This window comes from Saccopteryx leptura, chromosome 5 (assembly GCF_036850995.1).
Source record: "Saccopteryx leptura isolate mSacLep1 chromosome 5, mSacLep1_pri_phased_curated, whole genome shotgun sequence".
NCBI classification, from domain to species: Eukaryota; Metazoa; Chordata; class Mammalia; order Chiroptera; family Emballonuridae; genus Saccopteryx; species Saccopteryx leptura.
Window position 1 is genome coordinate 104,370,324 of NC_089507.1, and position 26,904 is coordinate 104,397,227.

The 26,904-nt window shown below is 40.2% G+C and overlaps 2 protein-coding genes across 2 annotated transcripts in view; one reads left to right on the forward strand and one right to left on the reverse strand.

Moving 5' to 3' along the window:
* Positions 1-9,035, forward strand: part of OLAH (oleoyl-ACP hydrolase) — a 28,994-nt gene extending 19,959 nt beyond the window's left edge. Inside the window, exons 4-8 of the mRNA XM_066385299.1 lie at positions 720-858; positions 3,659-3,758; positions 4,429-4,598; positions 7,595-7,677; positions 8,028-9,035. Of these exons, the coding sequence (XP_066241396.1) occupies positions 720-858; positions 3,659-3,758; positions 4,429-4,598; positions 7,595-7,677; positions 8,028-8,161 (626 nt within the window). The 3' untranslated portion in view covers positions 8,162-9,035. The remainder of the gene's footprint in view (positions 1-719; positions 859-3,658; positions 3,759-4,428; positions 4,599-7,594; positions 7,678-8,027) is intronic.
* Positions 9,036-15,779: 6,744 nt separating this feature from the next.
* On the reverse strand, positions 15,780-26,415 carry ACBD7 (acyl-CoA binding domain containing 7). Its single transcript, XM_066384746.1, has 4 exons — positions 26,358-26,415; positions 17,641-17,758; positions 17,476-17,538; positions 15,780-17,390 (listed from the first exon to the last, which is right to left on the reverse strand). The coding sequence occupies exons 1-4, from the start codon at positions 26,367-26,369 to the stop codon at positions 17,317-17,319; spliced, it is 267 nt and encodes an 88-aa protein (XP_066240843.1). The 5' UTR covers positions 26,370-26,415; the 3' UTR covers positions 15,780-17,316.
* Between the last annotated feature and the right edge of the window lie 489 nt (positions 26,416-26,904).

Sequence of the window (26,904 nt, forward strand, 5' to 3'; positions counted from 1 at the left end):
TACTATCTGATCTCACTTATATGTGGAATCTAAAAATTAAACTCCAGTACCACTGTCAGTTATTTTTTCAGCTTCATTTCCCCCAGATTACCAAGATAATAAAAAACTTAAGTTTCAAATTTGCATAAATGCAAGACTTTGGTTAAAAAAGTATAAGAGAAGACTTTTCGCCCATTCAGAGCCAAGGTAAACCCCCAAAGTTGTCTCTCTTTGCCATTAGGAAGACTTTTTTTCCCCCATAGTCTACTTTTCACTGAGAATTTAGAGGTTAGACAGAGGCTTTATGTAGAGGACTTTATGCAGAGGACTCTGTTCTATGTCACCCTTGAAACGCGATGTGTGGGGTTTTTTTCTTGGCATAGGTAATAGGCATTAGAGTAGTCATTTCACGAGCACATGCTCACTACATACTTGAATTTTCTGTTTCCTCTTTTTATTCCAGGTATCCCCTTTTATTGTGAGCCAAATTATGCATTTAATTATATGTGTGCTTCATGAAGTATTTTGTAGTTGGAGAGTACTTTTCAGATATTTAGTCTGTTGCACTTTATGCTATTGCATTTTTCTCAGCAAATTCTAAATCTTTTATGTCACTGGATTTGCCCTTTTCTATTTATTCCTTTGAAATTATTCGCATCACATTAACATGAGCCCCTTCACAACATCATAGTATCTCACTTGCTGTCTGCTTGAGTTCACTTGTGCTTCTCAATCTCCAGTGCACTGCATCAGGCTTGCTGGGAGAGAAAGTCGCTTTGAAGAACATTTCGCCAGTGACATCTACCAGATAGTTGATGAAATTGTTGGTGCTCTGCTGCCAATCCTCCAGGATAAGCCATTTGCATTTTTTGGCCACAGGTATTTAGAATCTGTTTTAAAAGGTGTTTTCTCAATCAAGAGTCCTTGGTTAATGTTGTTCTTTGTGTGTTGTGGTAGGCATACCTTTTGTATTGGTTACACTGCTTCATCACTGCTTGAAGGAGTGATTGAGTAAATACGGTTATAACTGTTCTCAAACAAGAAAGTCAGCCTGAAAGAATTTGTGCAGTAGGGACCATAAAGACGAAAATGTCAGGTGCAAAATATGCAAATCCTGGGCTCCCTCTGGCATCTTCTCTTTGGAAAATAGTCCTAGGGCCCTGGCTAGTGGGCTCAGTGGTAAAGTGTTGGCCCAGTGTGTGGAAGTACAGGGTTTGATTCCCCACCAGGCACACAGTAGAAGCGCCCATCTGCTTCTCCAACCCTCCCCTTCTCCTTCCTCTCTGTCTCTCTCTTCCCCTCCTGCAGCCAAGGCTCCATAGGAGCAAAGTTGGCCTGGGCACAGAAGACGACTCCATGGCCTCCACCTCAGGTGCTAGAATGGCTCTGGTTGCAACGGAGCAATGACCCAAATGGGCAGAGCATTACCCCCTGGTGGGCATGTCGGACAGATCCCAGCTGGGCACATGCAGGAGTCTGTCTCTCCATCTCCCCACTTCTCACTTCAGAAAAATACAAAAAAAAAAAAAAAAAGAAGAAGAAGAAGAAAAGAAAAAGAAAATAGTCCCAGAGTGTTTAATGATTATGACCAGTCACAACTCTTTAAATTGGCCAGTTTGTATAGTAATTATGTCTTTAAGCAAAAAAAAAAAAAAATTAGGACTTGTGAAATCAAGATTAGAGCAGCAACGTTATTCCACTTATTTTTAATTTTAAAAATTATATAAATAGTATATGTTAGTTTGTATAATTTTAAGGTTATAACATGAACCCTAGAGCTTTGGCTTCCTCTTAGTCAGGTTGACCTGGGACATATTCCTTTTCTTCTTGAATTAGTTTCCTTCTCTGTAAACCTGGAATTAATAATAGTTCTTTCTTGTGGGGATTAAATGAATAACGATCATAAATTATTTGGTATATGGTAAAGACTCACTAAATTTTGGTTACCGTATTATACAATTTTTACAGATATGGTCAGGCAAAAAATGAAAAGTATCTATCACTCTAGAAAGTTACATATAAGGTCCTGTTTTATATCTATTCCTGACCTTGTTACTATGGTTGTAAAGGTCACAATGCTTCATGAGTTGTTTTACCAATCTCCCTTTGTGGACATAAGAGTTTTATCTTTTTCTGTTATAAAAAAAATCAGCGAACATTTTTGTAGCAAACTTAGTGTATATCTCATAAGTTTCTTAAGAATAATTTTCAGAATTTAGGTTAAATGATATGTCCATTGTTAAAGCTATTGATACTATATTTCCAAATTACCTGCAACTTACATTTCATCAACAATGAACATGGGGCTGAGTTTACTTTTTTCTCCTCTAGGATATTTACCCTCCAAATATCTCTGGCAGTATTGTCTACAAAATATATCTATCTAACGTCTACAGCAATTCACAAAATTTTTAATCCCAGTATTGCTTTAATACTTTTAAAAAGCATTGAGATAAGAAGATGTGGTACATATATACAATGGAATACTACTCAGCCTTAAGAAATGATGACATAGTGACATTTATGACAACGTGGTTGGACCTTGATAACATTATTCTGAGTGAAATAAGTAAATCAGAAAAAAGCTAAAAACTGTATAATTTCATACATAGGTGGGATACAAAATTGAGACTCATAAACATATGTAAGAGTACAGTGGTCATCAGCGGAAGGGGAAGGGGGAATGGAGTAAGGGATGGACATAAAGAGGGACAAATATAAAGTGACAGAAGATGATGTGACTTTGGGTGATGGGTATACAACATAATCGACTATTCAAATGATGTAGAGCTGTTTACCCAAAATCTGTGTACTCTTGTTGATCAATGTCACCCTCTTAAATTTAATTTTCTAAAACAAAAAACATTGAGAACCTCAGAGAGCTTTTGCTTATGTGTGATATGTCAACATTTACTAAATTAGAAATTAAAACTAAGGTATTTTAAATATATTTAACTTAACAAAATAATATTAATAAATCCATTTGTGTTGACATAAATAGTATATTTTTTCTTTTTCCAAAATAGTATATTTTTAAGTAAAAGACTGTATTCCACCCAAAATAGTAGTGAGAGGCATAGCATTGATTTATACTTTTGCAAATCTGTTTGTCTAGCTAAATAGAAGGCAGCTGGAGCCTCATTTCTGCTCTTGCATTTAAACTGTTGCAATATCCTGTGTCATATAGTGTCTGGAAAACTCAACTATGCACTCAGGAGGGAACGAGAGTAAAAAGGCATACAACAGTTTGGTATTACAGTACTGTAAAAATAGTTTTAACTTCAAAGACCACCTGAAAAGTTCTCAGGAATTTCCAGGGGATCCCAGACAGTACTTTGAGAATTGCTGATAAATACTACCAAAGACATAGTGAGAGAGAGCTGTAGGAAGAAAAAGAAATTTAAACAAATTTCAAGACATTGTGGATTAAGTACTAAATCTTAGACTAAATTATCTAGGATGTCTTAAAACACTTTTTGTGCTGATAGAAATCAATGAAAGTATACCTTCTATAAATACATTTACTATTGAACTAATTCATGCTTTCCTTTGCCTTTTGTCGTGATCATTGCTAAGTTTGATCATTGCTAAGTTTACAGTCTTGGTTCTTATTGATTTTCAATGTATTATTATGAGTTTTTTGAACAGTTATTATCGTATTTTTCTTTCCCAAATTCAGTATGGGGTCTTATATTGCTTTCATGACTGCACTACACCTAAAAGAAAAACATAATTTAGAGCTGATGCATTTATTTGTGTCAAGTATGACTCCTCCTCATGTAAGTAATTTTATTTTCCTTAGGGTGGGTGGTGAAGAGGGGGAAAATGACGGGGCAGGGGGGAAATCACATCATTATTTCTTTACCTGGTGAATTCTGCTCCAGTATGGGGACGATGGTGGGGATCCTATTGGCTAATGAAAAAAGCCCTCAAATCCCTTTCAATACTATCTCTCCTTTTCTCTGACATGCACTTTGTTTCCTGGTCAGTGCCTGCAATGTCTCTGGTATCTCCAAGTTAATATCCACCCAAAGTGCTTGTTCTCTCATCTGGGTCAGCTGAAACTTAATCAACTTTCAGCTAAGTAACTGGATCAGAGCCTGGAAAGGACCTGAAACCTCTAGAGGGGAAAGTGACATCAGCATTTGGAACCACTCCCGCCTTTAGAGTCGTGCTGCTGTTCCTGCTGCTCACGCTCTTGCCCTTGGCTCTCCCTCCCCATCCAAAGAAAGGCCCCAATTGCCGTGTTGGTGGCATCAGGACAGTGGGACTACTAGTGCAAAGGAACTTTCTTCTCCTTGCTATAAAATAAAATAGGTCTTCCCCAAACCTGTAGATAAAGAGGTCCACTGCTGAACCTTGACTTAATAATATTTCCCTTAGATAAGGAGCTGTTTATGAACAAGTACATTATATGAGCTATTAGACTTATGTTGTTAATGTTTCAAGTCAAAGGCCAAAATTCACATTCCTGAACGGAGAGAATTGTCAGAAGAACAAATTCAGGCTCTCATTTTGAGTTTTGGAGGCACTCACATGGATTTTTTTAACAACAAGGAACTTTATGAACAATATGTTACCAGACTGGAGGCAGATGCATGCATTATTAAAAATTACATGTAAGTAACGGAGATAAGTGGTTGGTTGTTGTTGTTTTAAGAAACAATTATCTATAGAAAAACGTGGATTGGCAGTTCTCTGAATCTGCTTATACAAGAAGATGACATCCTAAGAGTTGGATTTCATTTTCTTGGGGCCACCTGTGATATCTTTTACTGGCTTAGAATGGCACCTGGGCACAGAAATTGTATCAATAGAAGATGAATAGAGCATCGTTTTGTTTTAAACATATGTGTGGTTTAAAATATATGTTTTATCATATAACAAATATTTGTTGAATAAACTCATGCCACAGCATTCTCATCTTAGAGAGGTCAGCAGAAACCGATCCCTACTTTTTCAGTCATGTGGCAGCAAACCAGGGGAGGAAGGAGGGGTTGGCTTCTTTCTGAACCGGGTTCCAGAACTCAGTTAGCTCCATGGCATCTGACCATTGCTCTGTCCCATGCTCATGAGATGTGTGTATTGATGCTCAATTCTTCTGTTAGGACCAAAAGTCCTAACGTTTTGTAAAACCTTTCCAATAAGCAAAACCTAACCATGGCTCTTCCTCACCTGACTTCACCGCAGCAGTGACTGCAGGGCCAGCCTTTGGCCTTGAGTCACCATTATACTCTAGCACACATTTCTTCTATTTAGCCTGGGCTTTGTCTCCTCCATGTAGATTTCTAGAAAGCAGATGTCTGAGCCTATTTTCCTTTTATTTCCTCCACAAAGGCTAAAACTAAACATAGGGCCACCATGGGCAGTGCTTGTGATGAGTTTACACAAATATCTACAAAAAGTGGAACCTATTTGAAATGCCTGAGAACAGAAACAATCCCACTCAGCTATGACATGTCCCTTAACGAAGTTCACCAGCTCTCCTCTGGGTGACCCAAGTTTATTCACCTCTTGCCATTTCTGTCCCAACCATCATTGCCAAGTGTGACTCTCACAGGGATAAGCTGTTTGTGTCCCTGGCCTTAGAACAGAGTCAGAATCAAAGAAACATCAGTCTGACATCACTGCCCCCAAAATGGAAAAACAAGTCCAGTTACTGTGGACAGCCAGTAACATAATGTAGGCAAACTCTAGATTTTCAAAATTAAGGGTCACACAATGGTTAAACATGCTTCACATGTCACACAATGGTTGAACTCTGCCAACCAGGATCAAAACCCTGTGCCCATGGCTTACTGACTGCAAGATTCAGAGCACGTTAAACAGTCTGTGTCTCACTTGTCAGAGGAAAGGATCAGAAAAATTTCCTCCAGGTGTTTTGTGAGGACTAAAGAAAGTCAGGCTGGCAATGCAAAGAACCATCACAATTTAAAAAACAAAAACAAAACACAACCAAAAATTCATTCCCGAAGGCTGTTGTTGTGGCATTGTTAACATTTGTTAGTAGAGCCTCGGCATGTCAATGGTGGGCCACATTCAACACCATCCAGCAGAAAAACTGAAATAGGTTTATTACTCACAGGTCCTGGAGGAGGGCCGCAGCATGCCTGGAGGGGCCGCCAGGGAGGTCAGGGCCGGGTATAGGCAGAGTGTGGCCAGACCTGGGGCACACACCTTTATTAGGGTCTGTGGGTGGAGTGCTTTGTGATTTCTGGGCTAAGGCCAGACTGGTCAATTCAAACCAAAAAAAGTGAGGCTTTAATAAGCTTCACAGGGATGGATGTTGTCTAAGGCAGTGGTCCCCAACCTTTTTTGGGCCACAGACCGGTTTAATGTCAGAAAATATTTTCACGGACCGGCCTTTAGGGTGGGACAGATAAATGTATCACGTGACCGAGACAAGCGTCAAGAGTGAGTCTTAGACAGATGTAACAGAGGGAATCTGGTCATTTTTAAAAAAATAAAACATCATTCAGACTTAAATATAAATAAAACGGACCGGTACCAAATGGCCCACGGACCAGTACGGTCCGCGGCCCGAGGGTTGGGGACCACTGCTCTAAGGGACGCAGGAGGGGAAGGCTCTGGGAGAGACTTGATCACAAGGTCTGTGGTGAGAGTCCTATCAGGGATCTACCCTGACTTGTGACTCAGGCACTCATAGGAGGGCTAGAGTCAGGTAAAGAGCCCCACAGGCTGCGTGGCTGCACAGGGTGGGTGCTGGGGCAGCAGCAGTTTACGGCAGCTTAGCAAAACTGTCAGTAGCTCCCAGAAGGAACCTCCCCAACACCAAAATAAAAGATAAACCACTCCCAGGGATATTGCACTCATACAATATAGAAAACCTTCTTAGCACTCTCTCCCCATCCCCAGCGAAACAGTGTGCAACAGCTACCACAACTATTGGCTTCCTTTCTCCAAACTGCAAACTTTCTCCCCAAACCCTGCTCTCTGGATTCACTTCCCTCTCCACTCCTGCTCCTTCTGTGCTCTTAGTATGTTCTCTCTTCTGGTCTCTGCAGCTCTCAGTTGCTTCCAATATAAATAAAGTCCGGCCCACAGAGGGTCTCTCATTTCTCTCCCTTTCCATCACCGCCATGCTCAGAGCCTGGTGAACAACACGGGAATCTGTGACCGCGGGGAAGCTCTGCCAGCTCCCAACTCACTCTAGCGGTCCTCGTCTCCTGCCTGGCTCAATACATGTATGTTTCTGTTGTGATTAAACTGAGAACGGGTACAGCCAACTCAGGGAATCTGCATGCATGAACCAGCTTTCATTCTGTTGGTCACAACCCTCTTTCGACCGTGGGGAGCTGGTCATTTCTGGAGAATGGCAGTTAATGGGACTAACTGTAACCAGCCTCACCCTTCATTGGACCAGGGGCCCAGGTGCCATCCAGCTGCTATCTGTATTTTTCTAGAAGTTAGATGATCTTGGAAAATGACCTGGACCGTAGATAGTCTGACACCGATTAAAAAAAAAATGTTTGGATTGCTGGAAATAGCCAAAGAGAAAGAAGTGAAGATGTACCACATTTTATCCAGGTGGCACTCGTAGGAAATGTCCACAGAATGGCTATGGAGTTACTAACTGGCTCTTTTCTGTTTACAGCTTCAATGCACCAGCTGAGCCCATTCTATCTTGTGATTTAACATGCTTTGTTGGATCTGAAGATACAGCAGAGGATGTAGAAGGTGAAATGACTGATAATTTTGAGTATTTTATTGAGATATTTGTTTGATAATTTTTCAACCAGCAATTACTGCAATGAGTAGAAAAATGGACCCAAGTTTTTTTTTCTGTTTTCTGTTTTTTACGTAAATGGAGAGGTGTCGTCCGTGTGTAAAGTGAGAGAATGCAGGTAGTGCCTGTCTACTGATGGGTCTTAGAGAAATTATAAGTACAGGACTTACAGCACAGGAGGTCTTGAAAGGAACTCTGCCATTGGTGTCAGATCTTTGAAAGTTAATATCTGGAAGTAAATCTTTTGTTGTTTTTGATATGTATCATTTGTTATTAAATCTATAATCTTGTTTATTTTTAGCCTGGAAAGAGTTAACCCGTGGAAGTTTTGATATCCATGTACGCCCTGGAAATCACTTTTATCTCATGGAAACTTCCAATGAGACCTTCATCAAGAACTACATAAGCAAGTGTCTAGAACTATCAATGCTTTAGGCCTATTTGTTCTTTTTTTCCTTTTGGTCTTAAAAAAGTCAAAGTGATTATATGATACTCTTTTTCAATTTTTCAGAAGTAGCTCATTAGCTTTAGTCAAGAAATTGGAAAGTTATATGTTTAATACTGCCAGGTGATTTGTTATATATAAATGTATTTCTCCTTGAAACACCTATGTATCTGAAGACAAAATACAAATGGGTCAAGCATACTTCTGACAGGGTCCTTTGTCTTTGTACTAGAATCTCATTTGAATCTCATCTGTGTGAAGTTTGTCAACAAAATTCCCACTTGGTACTGTTAGGGTTAAATTAGCCCCTGTAAAACTCAAATTCCCCCCACCCAACCACTTCCCTGGGCTCAAAACACAACATTCCCACCCCCCACTGTAAGATTGTAGTTAATTTGCTTGCTATTCTCTGGCTTAATGGCTTCCTAGACTTCACTTGGAAATGTAGCAAAAAGTTTACCTTCACAGAAATGTCTGGGAAAACTTGCATTGGGGAGGGACCTGACCATTAGAGGAGTTTAAATCACAATGGTTGTTTGTAAAAGCCTAATCACAGACTCAGGTCCCAGCTATTCCTGGGAGACCGACCTCTTGGCTATCTTCAGAATTTACAAAGGACAGCAAGCCTGTGCTACACCAAAGAACTTTTGTTTCTGCAGCAGGATTTCCCATCCTCCTGCTCATCATCAAGTCAGTGATCAGTGCCACAAACCCTGATATGCCAATCTGAGTATGTCCAGGTGCAAACGCCGTAGTAACCCCTATATCTAATACTCCCGCAGTTCGTGAATGACACCTGGCTGGTCCCAGCCTGCTTGTATCTAGTATCCAGGCACTTTTAAAATAAATTTTCCTTTTGGAGCACACCAGCCTCATGTTTGTGGTTTGTACCGCAGTTTCTGCCTTTCAGGTACATGATCCATTTTCTTTCCCTTCAATTATTTAACAGTGAAAATGAGACAGGAGATGTGCTTGAAATTAAATTGTTTCATCTCTATTCTGTGGCTCAAAACTTGAGCTAATGTTTTGAAATATAGGGTCTTCCCATTTAATAAGAAAATGTAACCTACTGCTTTATTAAAGCAAGACAGCCCTGGACAATCACTGTCATCTGCTCTGGTAAGTCCTCAGAATACCGGGCAGGCCTGGCACTCTCCGGATAGGTTCCTACTACATGGATACCCGTTGGTTCTGGGTAGCCCTGCTTCTGCCCAGGGAATGACTGACGTTGGTCTAGGGACAGTCCTCCCATAGACAACCAGTCTAGTCTGGCCCTTGGCGTACGGGGTGGCCAGGTACCAATGCCACATCCCATAGGCTACATCAGCCCTGTTCTGTGACTCTTTGATGTTGACATGGGAGGTAGCAGGACCTAAAAGGGAAAAAAGCAGAAACAGGGAAAATGAGCTGAGTCAGAACAAGGAAGAACAAACACTACAAATGGGATCCTCAGCTGCCTCCTGATAAGAATGAAGAGGCACTGTGTCTCTGAGCTGTGTGGGTCCTGCAGTCCCCAGCGAGTCCCTGACTCTTCTTATTCTCTTGGCATCCTGACTGTTCTATCGGACACTCTGATTTCTTTACTTCCTGTGGATCTTCAAAATAAACTCTGCTAGCTGACTGATATAATCGTGTCTTCCTTATGGCTTAAACTACTCAACCCGGCATTATATACTAACACATTAACTTTTCAAGCATTGATAATGTTTATGATCAGACAACATGGGTTCATTTTTTTTTTGTTAACATTTTTAACATTGTATATAAAGAGTGTTAATAAATAAGATCAAGGAAAATGCATACAGGAGGCATTTTTCAAAATTTATCAATCCTGGAGTGACGTCACGGAAATGGCGCCGTGAGCAGCGCGTCCGACAGATCTCCCCAAAATCACAACAAATTTATCAACTAGAAACAGGAAAATTTATCTTCGGAGCAAACTGAAAGAACAGCTCCACCAAGAACACAATAAAACCAAACTTAAACTGTGACAACAAAGGGAAAAAAAAAGGGGGGGGAGAGAATGGAGATTAACAGTAGCAAAGGACGATGAAGTGCAGAAATACTTATAAGATAGGGTACTACAATGAATATGGTAGGTACCCTTTACATTACTTAATGGTAACCACCCTTGAAAAAACCACCACAAAAACACATGACTTAAAAAAGGTAGCAACAGAGGAAAGAAGTATGGAACACAAACAAACAGAAACAAATGATAGAAAAACAAAAGAGAAGAATCAAACTAGATACAAAACTAACAGAAAGCAATTTATAAAATGGTAGTAGGGAACCCACAAGTGTCAATAATTACACTAAATGTAAATGGATTAAACTTACCAATAAAAAGACACAGAGTAGCAGAATGGATTAAAAAACAAAATCCAACTATATGCTGCCTACAAGAAACACATCTAAGCAACAAGGATAAAAACAAATTCAAAGTGAAAGGCTGGAAAACAATACTCCAAGCAAACAACACCCAAAAAAAAGCAGGTGTAGCAATACTCATATCTGATAATGCTGACTACAAGACAGAAAAAGTACTCAGAGACAAAAATGGTCACTTCATAATGATTAAGGGGACACTGAATCAAGAAGACATAACAATCCTTAATATATATGCACCAAACCAAGGAGCACCAAAATATATAAGACAGCTACTTATTGACCTTAAAACAAAAACTAACAAAAATACAATCATACTTGGAGACCTCAATACTCCGCTGACGGCTCTAGATCGGTCATCCAAACAGAGAATCAATAAAGATATAGTGGCCTTGAACGAAATACTAGAACACCTGGATATGATAGACATCTACAGGACACTTCATCCCAAAGCGACAGAGTATACATTTTTCTCTAGTGTACATGGAACATTCTCAAGAATTGACCATATGTTGGGCCACAAAGACAATATCAGCAAATTTAGAAAAATTGAAATTGTACCAAGCATATTTTCTGATCATAAAGCCTTGAAACTAGAATTCAACGGCAAAAAAGAGGGGGAAAAACCCACAAAAATGTGGAAACTAAACAACATACTTCTAAAAAATGAATGGGTCAAAGAAGAAATAAGCGCAGAGATCAAAAGATACATACAGACAAATGAAAATGAAAATACGACATATCAGAATCTCTGGGATGCGGCAAAAGCAGTAATAAGAGGAAAGTTCATATCACTTCAGGCCTATATGAACAAACAAGAGAGAGCCGAAGTAAACCACTTAACTTCACACCTTAAGGAACTAGAAAAAGAAGAACAAAGACAACCCAAAACCAGCCGAAGAAAGGAGATAATAAAAATCAGAGCAGAAATAAATGAAATAGAGAACAGAAAAACTATAGAAAAAATCAATAAAACAAGGAGCTGGTTCTTTGAAAAGGTCAACAAAATTGACAAACCCTTGGCAAGACTCACCAAGGAAAAAAGGCACAGGACTCAAATAAATAAAATCCAAAATGAAAGAGGAGAGATCACCACAGACATCATAGATATACAAAGAATTATTGTAGAATACTATGAAAAATTATATGCCACCAAATACAACAATCTAGAAGAAATGGATAAATTCCTAGAACAATACAACCTTCCTAGACTGAGTCATGAAGAAGCAGAAAGCCTAAACAGACCAATCAGCAGGGAGGAAATAGAAAAAACTATTAAAAACCTCCCCAAAAATAAAAGTCCAGGCCCAGACGGTTATACTAGTGAATTCTATCAAACATTCAAAGAAGACTTGGTTCCTATTCTACTCAAAGTCTTCCAAAAAATTGAAGAAGAAGCAATACTTCCGAACACATTTTATGAGGCCAACATAACCCTCATACCAAAACCTGGCAAGGATGGCACAAAGAAAGAAAACTACAGACCAATATCTCTAATGAATACAGATGCTAAAATTCTAAACAAAATACTGGCAAACCGAATACAACAACATATTAAAAAAATAATACATCATGATCAAGTGGGATTCATCCCAGAATCTCAAGGATGGTTCAACATACGCAAAACGGTTAACGTAATACACCATATCAACAAAACAAAGAACAAAAACCACATGATCTTATCAATAGATGCAGAAAAGGCTTTTGATAAAATACAACACAATTTTATGTTTAAGACTCTCAACAAAATGGGTATAGAAGGAAAATATCTCAACATGATAAAGGCCATATATGATAAACCATCAGCTAACATCATATTAAATGGCACTAAACTGAAGGCTTTCCCCCTTAAATCAGGAACAAGACAGGGTTGTCCACTCTCTCCACTCTTATTTAACGTGGTGCTAGAAGTTCTGGCCAGAGCAATCAGACAAGACAAAGAAATAAAAGGCATCCATATTGGAAAAGAAGAAGTAAAGGTATCACTTTTTGCTGATGATATGATCCTATACATCGAAAACCCGAAGGACTCCACAAAAAGATTATTAGAAACAATAAACCAATACAGTAAGGTCGCAGGATACAAAATTAACATACAGAAGTCCATAGCCTTTCTCTATGCCAACAATGAAATATTAGAAAACGAACTCAAAAAATAATCCCCTTCACGATTGCAACAAAAAAAATAAAATACCTAGGAATAAACATAACAAAGAATGTAAAGGACCTATATAATGAAAATTACAAAGCATTGTTAAGGGAAATCGAAAAAGATACAATGAGATGGAAAAATATTCCTTGCTCTTGGATAGGAAGAATAAATATAATCAAAATGGCCATATTACCCAAAGCAATATACAAATTTAATGCAATTCCCATCAAAATTCCTATGAGATTTTTTAAAGAAATGGAACAAAAAATCATCAGATTTATATGGAACTATAAAAAACCCCGAATAGCCAAAACAATCCTAAGGAAAAAGAATGAAGCTGGGGGCATTACAATACCTGACTTTAAACTATATTATAGGGCCACAATAATCAAAACAGCATGGTATTGGCAGAAAAATAGACACTCAGACCAATGGAACAGAATAGAAAGCCCAGAAATAAAACCACATATATATGGTCAAATAATCTTTGATAAAGGGGCCAACAACACACAATGGAGAAAAGAAAGCCTCTTCAACAAATGGTGTTGGGAAAACTGGAAAGCCACATGCAAAAGAATGAAACTCGACTACAGCCTGTCCCCGTGTACTAAAATTAATTCAAAATGGATCAAAGACCTAAATATAAGACCTGAAACAATAAAGTACATAGAAGAAGACATAGGTACTAAACTCATGGACCTAGGTTTTAAAGAACATTTTATGAACTTGACTCCAATGGCAAGAGAAGTGAAGGCAAAGATAAATGAATGGGACTACATCAGAATAAAAAGTTTTTGCTCAGCAAGAGAAACTGATATAAAAATAAACAGACAGCCAACTAAATGGGAAATGATATTTTCAAACAACAGCTCCGATAAGGGCCTAATTTCCAAAATTTACAAAGAACTCATAAAACTCAACAACAAACAAACAAACAATCCAATAAAAAAATGGGAAGAAGACATGAATAGACACTTCTCCCAGGAAGAGATACAAATGGCCAACAGATATATGAAAAAATGCTCAGCTTCATTAGTTATTAGGGAAATGCAAATCAAAACTACAATGAGATACCACCTCACACCTGTTAGATTAGCTATGATCAACAAGACGGGTAATAGCAAATGTTGGAGAGGCTGTGGAGAAAAAGGAACCCTCATTCACTGTTGGTGGGACTGTAAGGTAGTACAACCATTATGGAGGAAAGTATGGTGGTTCCTCAAAAAACTGCAAATAGAACTACCTTATGACCCAGCAATCCCTCTACTGGGTATATACCCCCAAAACTCAGAAACATTGATACGTGAAGACACATGTAGCCCCATGTTCATTGCAGCACTGTTCACAGTGGCCAAGACATGGAAACAACCAAAAAGCCCTTCAATAGAAGACTGGATAAAGAAGATGTGGCACATATACACTATGGAATACTACTCAGCCATAAGAAACGATGACATCAGATCATTTACAGCAAAATGGTGGGATCTTGATAACATTATAAGGAGTGAAATAAGTAAATCAGAAAAAAACAAGAACTACATGATTCCATACATTGGTGGAACATAAAAATGAGACTAAGAGACATGGACAAGAGTGTGGTGGTTACCAGGGGTGGGGGGAGGGAGGGCAGGGGGAGAGTTAGGGGGAGGGGGAGGGGCACAGAGAACTAGACAGAGGGTGGCGAAGGACAATCTGACTTTGGGCGAGGGGTATGCAACATATTTAATGACAAAATAACCTAGACATGTTTTCTTTGAATATATGTACCCTGATTTATTAATGTCATCCCATTACCATTAATAAAAATTTATTAAAAAAAAAAAAATTTATCAATCCTTTTTTAACAAAGTACAAATAATATAAAATTCATTAGGGAGACAGGGCTTTGAGTTCAAATTCACATAATAAATTTTGGCTAAAAATAGTCTCAAGCAAATGATGTTAAATGTTTACATGCTGTGCTGTCTGGTATATGACTTCCATTTGGATTCTTGAAATTTTTTCTTCTTTTCCAAGTGAGAGGAGGGGAGATAGAGACACAGACCCCTGCATGCACCCCAGCTGGTATCTACTGGCAAACCCCTGTCTGGGGCCAATTTTCTGCACATCTGGAGCCATGCCCGCAGCCAATCTATTTTTAGTGCCTGAGGCGAGGCTCCACAGAGCTATACTCAGCACCTGGGGCTTATATGCTCGAAGCAATCAAGCCATAGCTGTGGGAGGTGGGAGAGAGAGAGGGAGAGAGAGAAAGAATAGGGCAAGAGGTAAAGAAGCAGATGGGTGCTTCTCCTGGGTGCCCTGACTGAGAATCAAACTCGAGACATCCACAGGCCGGGCCGATACTTTACTACTGAGCCAACCAGCCAGGGCCTTGATTTTTAATTTAAATAAATTTTAGTTAATATACTCCACAAAAGGAACTCTCACAATGGAACCAATTGCCAGGCTTCTGGGGGTGGACTTTCTCAGCTGCCTCTCCACCTGGTGGAGTTGAGGTCCACGGGGGAAGGGCTGAGAGTTTTCAAGCTCTCAGTTGGGAGGACTGTAAGGACCAAGAGAAGATCAGAAAATAAGCAGGGCACTAATGGAACAGGGAACTTAAGGGTTACAGGTAGGTCCTGCTCCTGTTCTGTTAGGAGTAACATGCCCAAGGTCGTTCAAGAAGCAGAGACAGATAGGGACTCTGGGAAGCTGAGAGAGAAGGAAAAAAAAAAGGAAAAAGAGACAAACGTTTGCATTCTATTGGTTAAAAGACCCTTATCAGAAGTTTAGGTTTGGAATTCGCCAATAAGCTAGACCCCAGCCCCTGTTGCTATGCTATGTGCAGCCCCCTTAGCAAATAGGTTACCGCCACATCTGCTTCTGTATGAGGCTTGCTTGCTTAGCTTATAAAAAGATTTAGCTGTGAGCGCTAGGTGCGATTCCCATCTGTAGCTCCTTGTGAGCACGGTGTCTCTGGACACCTTGGGAATTTGCCCCTGCGCAGGTAAAACTGGCCAATAAAGTTACATCTATACTCCTGAAAGTCTCCGACGTTTGTTCTTGACCCGGTGGATGCTACAAGGACCAGGCTTCTCATTGATGTCTTCTCATTGTTGGATTTGGATGTTGACTTCATTGTGGAAGATTTCTATCTTTAGGCAAAACTTAGTAGAAATGAGAATCATTAGTACGTCCCCAAATTTTCCAAATTAAAAAACAAGCTAGATATATTGTTAATTAAGCTTTTTATTTTGAGATAATTGTAGATTCACACAGTGGTTGTAAGAAATAATAGAGATACTCAGTTTCCCCTAATGGTAACATACCACAAAACTCCAGTGTGACATCACAATCAGGATACTGACATTCACACATTCAATGTAACATACGGAACATGCGGAGACCACAGGACCACACCCATGGCTCTCCTTCCCAGCAATCCCTAGTCTGTCCTCTATGTCTGTATCAAGAATGTTACAGAAATGGGGTCATCCAGTAAGTAATCTTTGGCAACTGGCTTTTTACACTCAGCATAATTTCCAGGGAATTATGAATCTAGATTTTTTTTAAAAGTCACATGAAATCCATCTAGCCCTCCAGCCATACCATACCAAACCTGAACCCTCATATGGCCAATGGAGGTACACTGTTTTGAGGACATTTGTAGCCTATGAAATCTCAAACAGATTTTTGAACTATTAAAATGAGACTATCTTCTTTCAGAAAACCTGTGTACCAGCAAGAATGACTGAGTATTGGGCCAAAATGATATTTCACATTCTATGCATTTACTCAGATAAAATTCAACATATGAAGTATAGTATTTGTATATTTCAATTTGGTTTTTTTATTTATCTCAAAAATTTAAAGAAAAATAGCTGATAGTTCAATCATGACCTTTTTTTTCTTTGAAGAGCTATAGACTCATAAGTTTGTTTGTTTTTCAATAAGCTTTTTTATTGTTAGGTTTTATGTAGTGTAAGCTTTAAAGTGAAAGTAGAATAATTACAGTATCTCATTAAATTTTTACAACTCTGTGAAGACTGATATTTTTTCCCAATACCATAGTGAAGCTTAGCAAGGTTAAGAAACTTGCGTAAGTCATCTAAATCTCAGAGTCAGGACTCTGACTAAATCTCAGAGTCAGGACAGGAACCATCTGGAATCAGGCCCTGTGAACCCCAAAGCTACACAGTGCAACAAAGGAATAGTTTTGTTACTGGTTCTTTAAAACATGTTGACGCTAAAACCAGTAATACTAACCCATTGTAGAAAAACAGATAAGCCTAAAGAACAAACAATTGTTAATGTTTTGTGCACACACTATCAAAGCAATAATTTTTTAAAAGAACGTTTAAAATCACCTCTTTGGGTTGATTAGCCTTTGATACATATGATGAATCAGAAATCTAAATAAAGATAATTTTTTGAATGTAAAATTTTAGCAAGTAAAATTTCCTTAAATATGTAGTTTCATCATACCTCTAATTAAGGATTGCAATTCATGTTACTAGCAAAAATATTCACGATACATAAATGTTAATAGTGCATTTCTCCCCTACATGTTAGGTCGTGATACCATTACGATGGCTTTAAGAGGAAAGTTTTCTCAGATGCCGAATCCTAAATTCCATATTTTTCTATCAGCTCGTTTGCTTTAGAAATGTAAGTATTCATGGCATCTTCCTTCGATAACCCTAGAAAGATACAAACAGATTATCTCACCAATAGATGCATTGGGAAGTTAAGAAAGTTTGTCGAACTTATTTAAAAATTAACAACCTTTTTGGAGGTTCCATGCTTCCCACTTAGCTTTGCCTTTTAAATCTAACATTCCTGGACACTCTGCGAAAGAAGGGCAGACATACTTTCAGGTTTACTTTTTATTCTATGCTTCTATAGACATTGCTCAAAGTATATCACTATTTTTAAGATGATCATAAATACCAATATTGATGTCTCCAATAACAGATTGCTTGTAGAGCCCATAGAGTTCTTTCAGTTCTTCATCCTCTGGCCTTGTTTTCAGCTTCCTCACGTTCTCGGCTGCCCTATCAAAATCAGCCTAAAGCGAAGGGGAAAAGGGCACAGGGTGAGTTCACTCGGCCTATGCAGGCCCGTCTGTCTGGGGCTTTTACCACCAAGCAGTGTGACATACGGAGGGGGGTTTCAAATAGAAATAAACTACTACTGCATTGGCTCCACCAGAGCTATCATAACTTATTCATAGATATCATTCCTGATATATAGACAACATATGGCAAATGAAATAGAACTCTGAATACTGACAATGTTCAATTTATCTAGGCTTAACAACTCAAAGAGACGCAAGTAAATGGAAAAATATCTTGTGATCTTGGATTGGGAAAATTAGTATTGTTAAAAAGTCCATACTACCTCAAGCAACCAAGCAACCTACAGATTCAATGTAATCCCTACCAAAACTCAAGTGGTATTTTTCACAAAAATAGAAAAAACAATCCTAAAATTTTTATGGAAGCACAAAAACTCCAAATATCCAAACCAATCTTGAGAAAGAAAATTAAACCTGGAGGCATCATGCTTTCTGATTTTGCACTATATTATAAAGCTATAGTATTCAAAACAGTATGGTACTGCCATAAAAACAGGTACCCAGGTCAATGGAATGAAATGGAGAGCCCAGAAAGAAACTTATGCATATATATAGTCAATTTAATATACAAGAAAAAAGCCAAGAATATACAATGGGGAAAGAGAGTCTCTTCAATAAATGTTGGGAAAACTAGCCACATGCAAAAGAAGGAAACTGGATCACTATTTATACCATATACAAAAATCAACTCAGAATAGGTAAACACTTGAATGTAAGACTTGATACCATAAAACTACATGAAGAAAAAGTAAGCAGTAAGATCTCTGACATTGATCTTGGAGATAATTTTTTTTGGATTTGATGCATAAAGCACAAGCAACAGAAACAAAAGTAAACAATTGGAACTATATCAAACTAAACAGCTTCCGCACAGCAAAAGAAATCATTAACAAAATGAAAAGGAAACCTACCAAATAGAACAAAATATTTGAAAATTATATAGCTGAAGAGCATTAATATCCAATATATATATAATATTTTTTTCATATAAAAATATATAAGAAAGTTCTTATAAAAATATAAAGGAACTCATATAATTCAGTAACAAAAAACAATCCAATTAAAAAAAGGAGGTAGATCTGAATAGATATTTTTCCAAAAAAGACATACAAATGGCCAACAGACACATGCAAAGTTGCTCAACATCAATAAACATCAGGGAAATGCAAAATAGAATGAGACAGCACTTCACACCTGTTGGAATGGTTCTTATCAAAAAGACAAGAGATAATAAGTGTTGATAAGAGTGTGAAGAAAAGGGAACCATTGTACTCTGTTGGTGGGAATGTAAAATGGTGCAGCCACTATAGAAAACAGTATGGAGGTTCCTTAAAAAAAAAATTTAAAAATAGAACTGCCATATAATCCAGCAATTCCACTTCTGGGTATTATCTGAAGGAGACAAAAATCACAAAAAGACATTCGCACCTTCATTTTCATTGCAGCACTATTTACAGTCAAGACATGGAAACAACCTAAGTGTCCATCATCAGATAAATGGATAAAGATGTATACAGTGAAATATTATTCAGCCATAAAACGGAGACAGTCCTACCGTTTATGACCCTGAGAGCATTATGCTAAGTGAAATAAGTCAGACAAAGACAAATATTGTATGCTCTCATACATGGAATATAAAAAACAAAACTCATACAAACAGAGAACAGTTTGGTGATTACAAAAACAGGGGATTGGGGGATGAGGAAAATAGGTGAAAGTAGTCAAAGGTTAAAAATAATGTGGTCCTGGCCTGTTGGCTCAGTGGATAAAGCATCAGCCCAGCGTGTGAACATCCTGGGTTTGATCCAGAAGTGACCATCTGCTTCTCTTCCTCTCCCTCTCCCACTTCTTTTTCTCTTCCCTTCCCGTAGCTAGTGGTTTGATTGGCTCAAGTGTTGGCCCCAGGCACTGAGGATAGCTTGGTTGATTCAAGCATCGGCCCCAGACAGGGATTGCTGGGTGAATCCTGATTGGGATGCATGCAGGAGTCTAGGAGTCTGCCTTACTATTTCCCCTATTCTCACTTACAAAAAAAAAGTAACATTTTTCCTATAAGTTTAAAGTATGGTGGTACCTTGAGATACGAACAGGTGAACATATAAAATTTTTTTAAGATACGAGCTGCAACTTGGTTTGTATTTTTGTTCTAGATCCGAGCGAAATTCCAAGTATGAGTCGTGATTCGGGAAGCTGCAGCTAGTTGGCGCGTTGGCGCACAGGTCCAGTATCAGCAGTTTGATGCACAAGTTGACTTACGAGCTCAGTTAAAGAATGAATTAAATTCGTATTTCAAGGTACCACTGTATATAAATAAAAGTTTCTATTAAAAATTGTTTAGCTTGCCCTGGCCGGTTGGCTCAGTGGTAGAGTGTCGGCCTGGCGTGCAGAAGTCCCGGGTTCGATTCCCGGCCAGGGCACACAGGAGAAGCGCCCATATGCCTCTCCACCCCTCCCCCTCTCCTTCCTCTCTGTCTCTCTCTTCCCCTCCCGCAGCGAGGCTCCATTGGAGCAAAGATGGCCCGGGCACTGGGGATGGCTCCTTGGCCTCTGCCCCAGGTGCTAGAGTGGCTCTGGTCGCGGCAGAGCGACGCCCCGGAGGGGCAGAGCATCGCCCCCTGGTGGGCGTGCCAGGTGGATCCCGGTCGGGCGCATGCGGGAGTCTGTCTGACTGTCTCTCCCGGTTTCCAGCTTCAGAAAAATACAAAAAAAATAATAATAATAATAATAAAATAAAAAGCTGTTTAGCTTGATCAGGTGGTGACCCACTGGATAGAGCGTCAGCCTGGGACACTGAGGACCCAGGTTTGAAACCCCAGAGTCGCTGGTTTGAGCACAGGCTCATTCATCCAGCTTGAGCATGAGATTACAGACATGACTCCATGGTTGCTGGCTTAAGCAAGGGATCACTGGCTTGGCTTGAGCTCCCAGGTAAAAGCACATATGAGAAGCAATGAATGAACAACTAAAGTGATGCAACTATGAGTTGAAGCTTCTCATCTCTCTCCCTTCCTGTCTGTTTCTGTTTCTGTCTCCGTCTCTGTCTCTTTCTTGCTAAAAAAAATTGTTTAATCACATTATACTCAATGCAGCTTTCTCAATCACCCTCACGAACACTTTCTTCACTTCTTCCTAACTATACTTTATTATATGTAATAGCTTTGCTATTAATTAACTAATATCTTGTTCAGGGCATATGCCTCCCACTTTCTTCAGCATCTTTGTTATTTATACCCACTTAGTGGCTAGCTACTGAAGGCAATATTTCTGATTTCATCGTGTAGATTCCTTTAAACAAAACTTGCAAAACTTATTTCAACTGGTTTACAGAAAAGAGAAGTTGTTCAGCCAACTTAGAGCTGACTAGTGAGAAGAAACTGGCTCCCTGGAAATTTTGTCTACAAATATTCTGAGTTATAAATGTTGTCCTGCCCTCAGGATTTATCTCTGAAACCATGACCTGGTTTTCCCAACATCTCAGGCTGGCCTAGGACCCTCAGCTCAAGAATGGGCCAGTAGCTGCCCCTTCTAATATTCCTCACAGGGACAAGTGCTTCTAGAAACTTGGCTCCTGTCCCCTTTCTACTTATTGATTTTTTTCGAGAGAGAGAAGTGGGAGGGGGGTGAGAAACATCAACTTGGAGTAGTGGTTGCTTCTCGATGTGCCTTGCCTGGGTTTTGAACCAGCGACCTCAGCGTTCCAGGTTGACACCTTATCCACTGCACCACCACAGGTCAAGTGTCCTGTCCCCTTTTTGACCTCTTAGTATTATACAAAGGCTATGGTGATCCTTTTCCTTAACATAATTTTTCCATTATTTTTTTAATAGAATGTATTTTACCTTATGTTATTTGTTTTAAACCACGGAGAAGCAGGAATTGTCTGGTACCAAACAAGACAGTCTCAGTGAAGCATTCCACCCCTATACTGCATTTGCTTTCTCCAAAGCCAGAGCTCTCTTTTACTTATTTATTTATTTATTCATTGGGGGGGGGGAGCATCAATTCCTGTATGTGCCTTGACCAGGCAAGCCAGGGGTTTTGAACCAGTGACCTCAGCGTTTCAGGTCAACACATTATCCACTGCACCACCACAGGTCAGGCGCCAGAGCTCTTTTTTGATCCAAAGAGAAAGCAGATAGCTCCACTGTAACTTTAGAACCCCAGTGATGTCAGCAGAGTTGCTGGATAAAATTTCCATCCAGTGTCAAAGACAGGACAGTAGCACTGCTGAATAGTTGTTTTGTAATAGCAAAAATCACTTGCAAAGGGGGGAGAGCAGAGTCTCCAATTTAAATAACCTTGAAGATGGCCTTGCCTCCTAATTATCCCCTAAGCACGTGTGCATGTGACAAGGAACAACCCTCACACCCCACCCCACCCCACCGCCTCATCTTTCTGTCTCTAGGAAATTGTCAGTTGCATAGTGTCTTAGTTAAGGACATAGACTCTGAAGCTAGACTGCCTTAGTCTGAATTTCACCTTCACCACTTCAGAGCTGTGTGACTCTGGCCAAGCTCCTTAACCTCTGTTTCTTCATCCAGAATACTGGCCAATAACATCACCTATCTATAAGGTTGTTAGGCAGATTTAAATAAGTTAACACATAAAATATTTAAAATAGTGCCTGGCACATAGTGACTGGTCAATAAAGTTTAAATACTTTGTTTTATTACTAATTTGTTTTATTATAAGGCTCTTTGAGAAAAAAAAAACTTGCTCTAGAAAAAAACTGAAAAAGGTATTCACAATGAAGACATGAAAAATACTTTTTTTATAATTTAACAGACTACGAAATTGTTTTTACACACTCAGTCTTGTAATATAAAAAAATAAAGACTAGAAAGTATTCTGAAATATGTAAAAATTACCTTTGTTTTTTGATAAGTTTTCTAGTTTTTTAATACTTTCTATACTCTCCAAATCTTCTATAATGTGATGTATTGTATCTATAATAAGGACAAAATGAAAAGACTATATCAGTGGCAGGGCTTACTGAGGGCAAGGCAGGCAGGACAACTTAGAGAAGCCTGGAGTTCCTCCCCTTCCGGTTTTTTGGGTGTCTCCAGCGTTCCTGTTTGTTGTAGAGTCTCAAGTCATTTTCCAGTGACAGCAACTCAATTCACTTTGGTAAGTTAAGCCCGGATTAGAATTCTAAGGCTTCTCAAAAACCGTGCTAACTAGGCATCCTGCCTTTCAGGAAGGAGTTTCTGGAAAATTGTTCTTCATAGTATACATAACCTAATGAAAGTCTCAGACCTTCTCCCGAGAGGACTGCAGAGGCTGACACAGTTTCACTGGTGGTGTGGGGGTCCCTGTCCCTCCCCTCTCCCCAGGTGGAGAGGCCCATCCCAGAGCAGGCCTCAGGATCATTCTGTCTTTCCAGCATGCCCTTCGCTGGCACCTTGACTTCGCACATTCCTGCTCTGTGGTGTGTGGTTCACATGTGCCTTCCTCTACAAGGACTTTCCCCATCCAACCACAACAAGCTCTAGTGCAGGGGTCGGGAACCTATGGCTCGCAAGCCAGATGTGGCTGTTTTGATGGCTGCATCTGGTTCGCAGACAAATCTTTAATAAAAAAAAATAATGTTAAAAATATAAAACATTCTCATGTATTACAATCCATTCATTTCCTACCGCTCATGTTCATGGTTGTGGGTGGCTGGAACCAATCACAGCTGTCCTCTGGGACAACACCAAATTTTTATTGGATAATGCGTAATGTACACAGGTCGTTGTATGGCTCTCACGGAATTATATTTTAAAATATGTGGCGTTCATGGCTCTCTCAGCCAAAAAGGTTCCCGACCCCTGCTCTAGTGGGAAGAACACTGGCCTCGCATCAGGACGCCGGGCTTGAATTCCATCCCTGAGACACACTGCCATGGGCTTCTGTGCCAGCAACTAAACTCCTCTGAGATTTGGCTTCTGCTGAAAAAAATATCCTGTCAACCTTGGTGGGAAGGCGTTAAGATAAAGACAATTAAGAATGTAATTATTTTTATTTTACTCTGTTGACTCTGCTTGCCCAGAGCTCATCACTTGTATCGTACTATGTATTTAACAGATGTATTGGCTAGGCAACCAGGAGTGAACAGGGCAGCCACCTTTCAAGGAGCTCAGGCTCTCAGGAGATGAGCAGGTCAACAAGGACCATGTGATACCTGGGTGCTCTGGGAACAAAGAGGAGGGAGTGGCAGCAGGTGTAGGAGAAACCTTCCCAGAGGAACTAGAAGTTGGCTCAGCTGGAGGTCATGTGGGATAGACGGGCAGGAAGGATTGCAAGCAGCAGGGACAGCATTTATTACCTCTCAGCATAAATGCTGGGTGGGACTGTACTTATTGGTCCCCCACATATCCACAATAGAGGGCAAACATAAATATTCATCTTGGGAGCAAGAGCTGTGCCTTACAGAGTGCTGGCAGGTGGTACAGCCTGTGCGAGGCCCTTGTTGAATAAATGAATACATGAATGGATCTGAGGACAGTCTGAAAGTTATAGGTGAGAAGCAGCTTTAAATGTACAGCTGTTTGCATTAAATTCCTAAGCATTCTGGGCAAAACAAAACGTTGTGATGTTCCTCTGCTACTGTGGAGCTGGGCTCACTGCTGTTGGTGAATTTCTGCCTCTTCAGAGCTGACTGTCCTAGAGCTGGTCCTCAATATCCTGGTTCAATGCATATGTGCATCATTTCCTGGCAACTCGGGTGGACAGTCTTCAAAACAAACTGCCCTTGGGCCTCTCCCAGACCCTTTCCTATTCATGTGTTCACCACAAAGCCCCCTGACCACACTCCTGGTGGAGCAGTAACCCCAGTGTTTTCATTATCACTTACAGTGGCTGCATCCTGCCTTCCCAGAGATGGAAGCGGTCTCTTACTACCTAGGAACTCTGACCATCCTGGTCTCTGTGTAAATTTCCTTTCAAATTTCACCGCGGCTGAAGACAGCCCCTGAAGGTGACCTTCACCTACTCTAGCTTTATTTTCTGAAGCCAAAGAACATGCTCATCTACACATAGGGTGGATAATACCTTTGTGAGCAATCCTTTCCCACTGCGAAACTGAATTAGGAAAAGCATAAATTCTCACACTCAAGGAACTCAAAGTTCTTAGGTTGTGCGAAGGTATGTGTGGAGGGAAAGGGGTTAGTTATGTGTCAATTGTAAAATCGCAAATTCCCTAGCCTCAGAAAGATGGGTTTTCTTGAAGAAGCAGTCTGCCTTGTATTTTCATCATCTAAGAAAGAAATATGTCTAGTTTACATGACTGTCAGCTCACCTAAAAGCTTTGTTGCAGAAGTAAACATAATTCTAAAATAAAATTTAAAAATTATAGCTGATTAGAAATCCCATTTTTCCCCAAACAAAACAAAACAAAATATTAAGCTAAAAAGGAAGAAAATTTTGACATCGGAAGATTTGATTATTTCAGGGAAAGTTCAATATGCATTTATGTCATACAAAAACACACACACACACAAAACTAAGGTTCAAGGATACACTTATCTTTATCGGACACTCAGCACATGCCAGGTAGTTTTAAATGTTCTATACATACAGCTCATTTAATCGTGACATTGCCTCTCCTCCATTTTTAGATGAGGAAACTGAGGCACGGACAGTTTAAGGATGTCACAGGCTAAGAAGGGGTAAGGTTTAAATGTGAAACCGGCTGGCTCTGGACTATGTGCCTTTGCCCACCATAACATAAAGAATGCTTAATGAAACGAGCTGTGCTCATTCCATGAAATTGTATGCAGATATTTTGAGATTATACTTTCAAAGAACATTTAATGATGACAAAATGAACAAAAATGTGTATACATAGCAGTATAATCATTGTGTCTATATACAGCCACATATTTGTACAAACATATGTGTACATGAACACCCTGTGTGCACAGACGTGCACACATACATATTTCTGGCACACTTGAGAAAGTAACCTATTATGTCAGCAGTGGTCATCACCTAGGTTAAGGAATTAATGACGGTTTTTACTTTATGTTTGTTCTCTTTCCCCCAAATTCCCACCCTGAACATACATATTTTTCACATATAAGAGCAACAGTATTTTTAAATCGTAGTTTTACATATACCTGCCCCTGCTGAACAGAGAGAGCCCCTGGACGTGCGGGGGAGCAAAGCGGCGCGAGTGAGACGCCAGACACGCTTGCCCCCGCTTCTGTCTCCAAGAGGAGCGAGTCGTGGAGCAGAGCCGTGTGGTCCCCTCCGAGTCACGCGGCGTTCACCCTCCCTGGCGCTCGTGCCTAATTTGCGTTTAACCATTTCCCGGAGTTCACAGGGGTTGCCTTAGGGGCCCCGGCTAGCCGTCAACAAATGGCACCGGTATGATCCTATGTCCACGGCAATACGCGGGCGCCGGCGAAGGGGTGAAAGCGTAGACCGCCCACGGGTGACAAGGACGCAAAGCGCAGGGTCCCAGACGCTCCGCCGCCGGAGGACGCCACGCCCGCCCCACGCCCCCGTGGGCACGTCCTCCCCGAGGCCCGGTCATCCTCTGACTCACCTGCAGGGACATGGTAGTGGTACCTGCCGCAGCAGCACTCCGAGCGCTTGTTGCCCTGTCCTACGTCCCGCCGCTCTTTAAAGAGCAGCGCGCTCCGCCCGCAAGCTCCCACTGGCCACCAGCCTGGGAGGGCGGCGCCAGGCGGTGACCGGCCCGAGGCGCCCGCTGCTGCTGCAACGGGAAAGGTGAAGGGAGAATTTAAGTTCTTCTCCGCTCTTGGCTCGCTCACCGATTCTTTCTCAAGAAGATGTTTGCGTGAAATCCAAATAGGTGTCCCCGGGCACAGTCCTCACCTGAGATTCCTTTTTTATATATATACCTTGTCCTCCCCATAATTCCTGGAAACCTGGACGGTAGACAGCGTTTGTTCAGACCTCCCGCGTCTCCGCACCCGTCTCTACACACAGCTCATCGGAAACGAAAAAGCTGGGAGTTTAGGTCTTTTTCTCCTCTTTTAAAGCAAAAACACATTCTGAACACGTGCTGCAACCACCCTAGCTAGTTTTCAAAGGCAGGGGGACTATATCCCTATTCAATCTGACCCCAT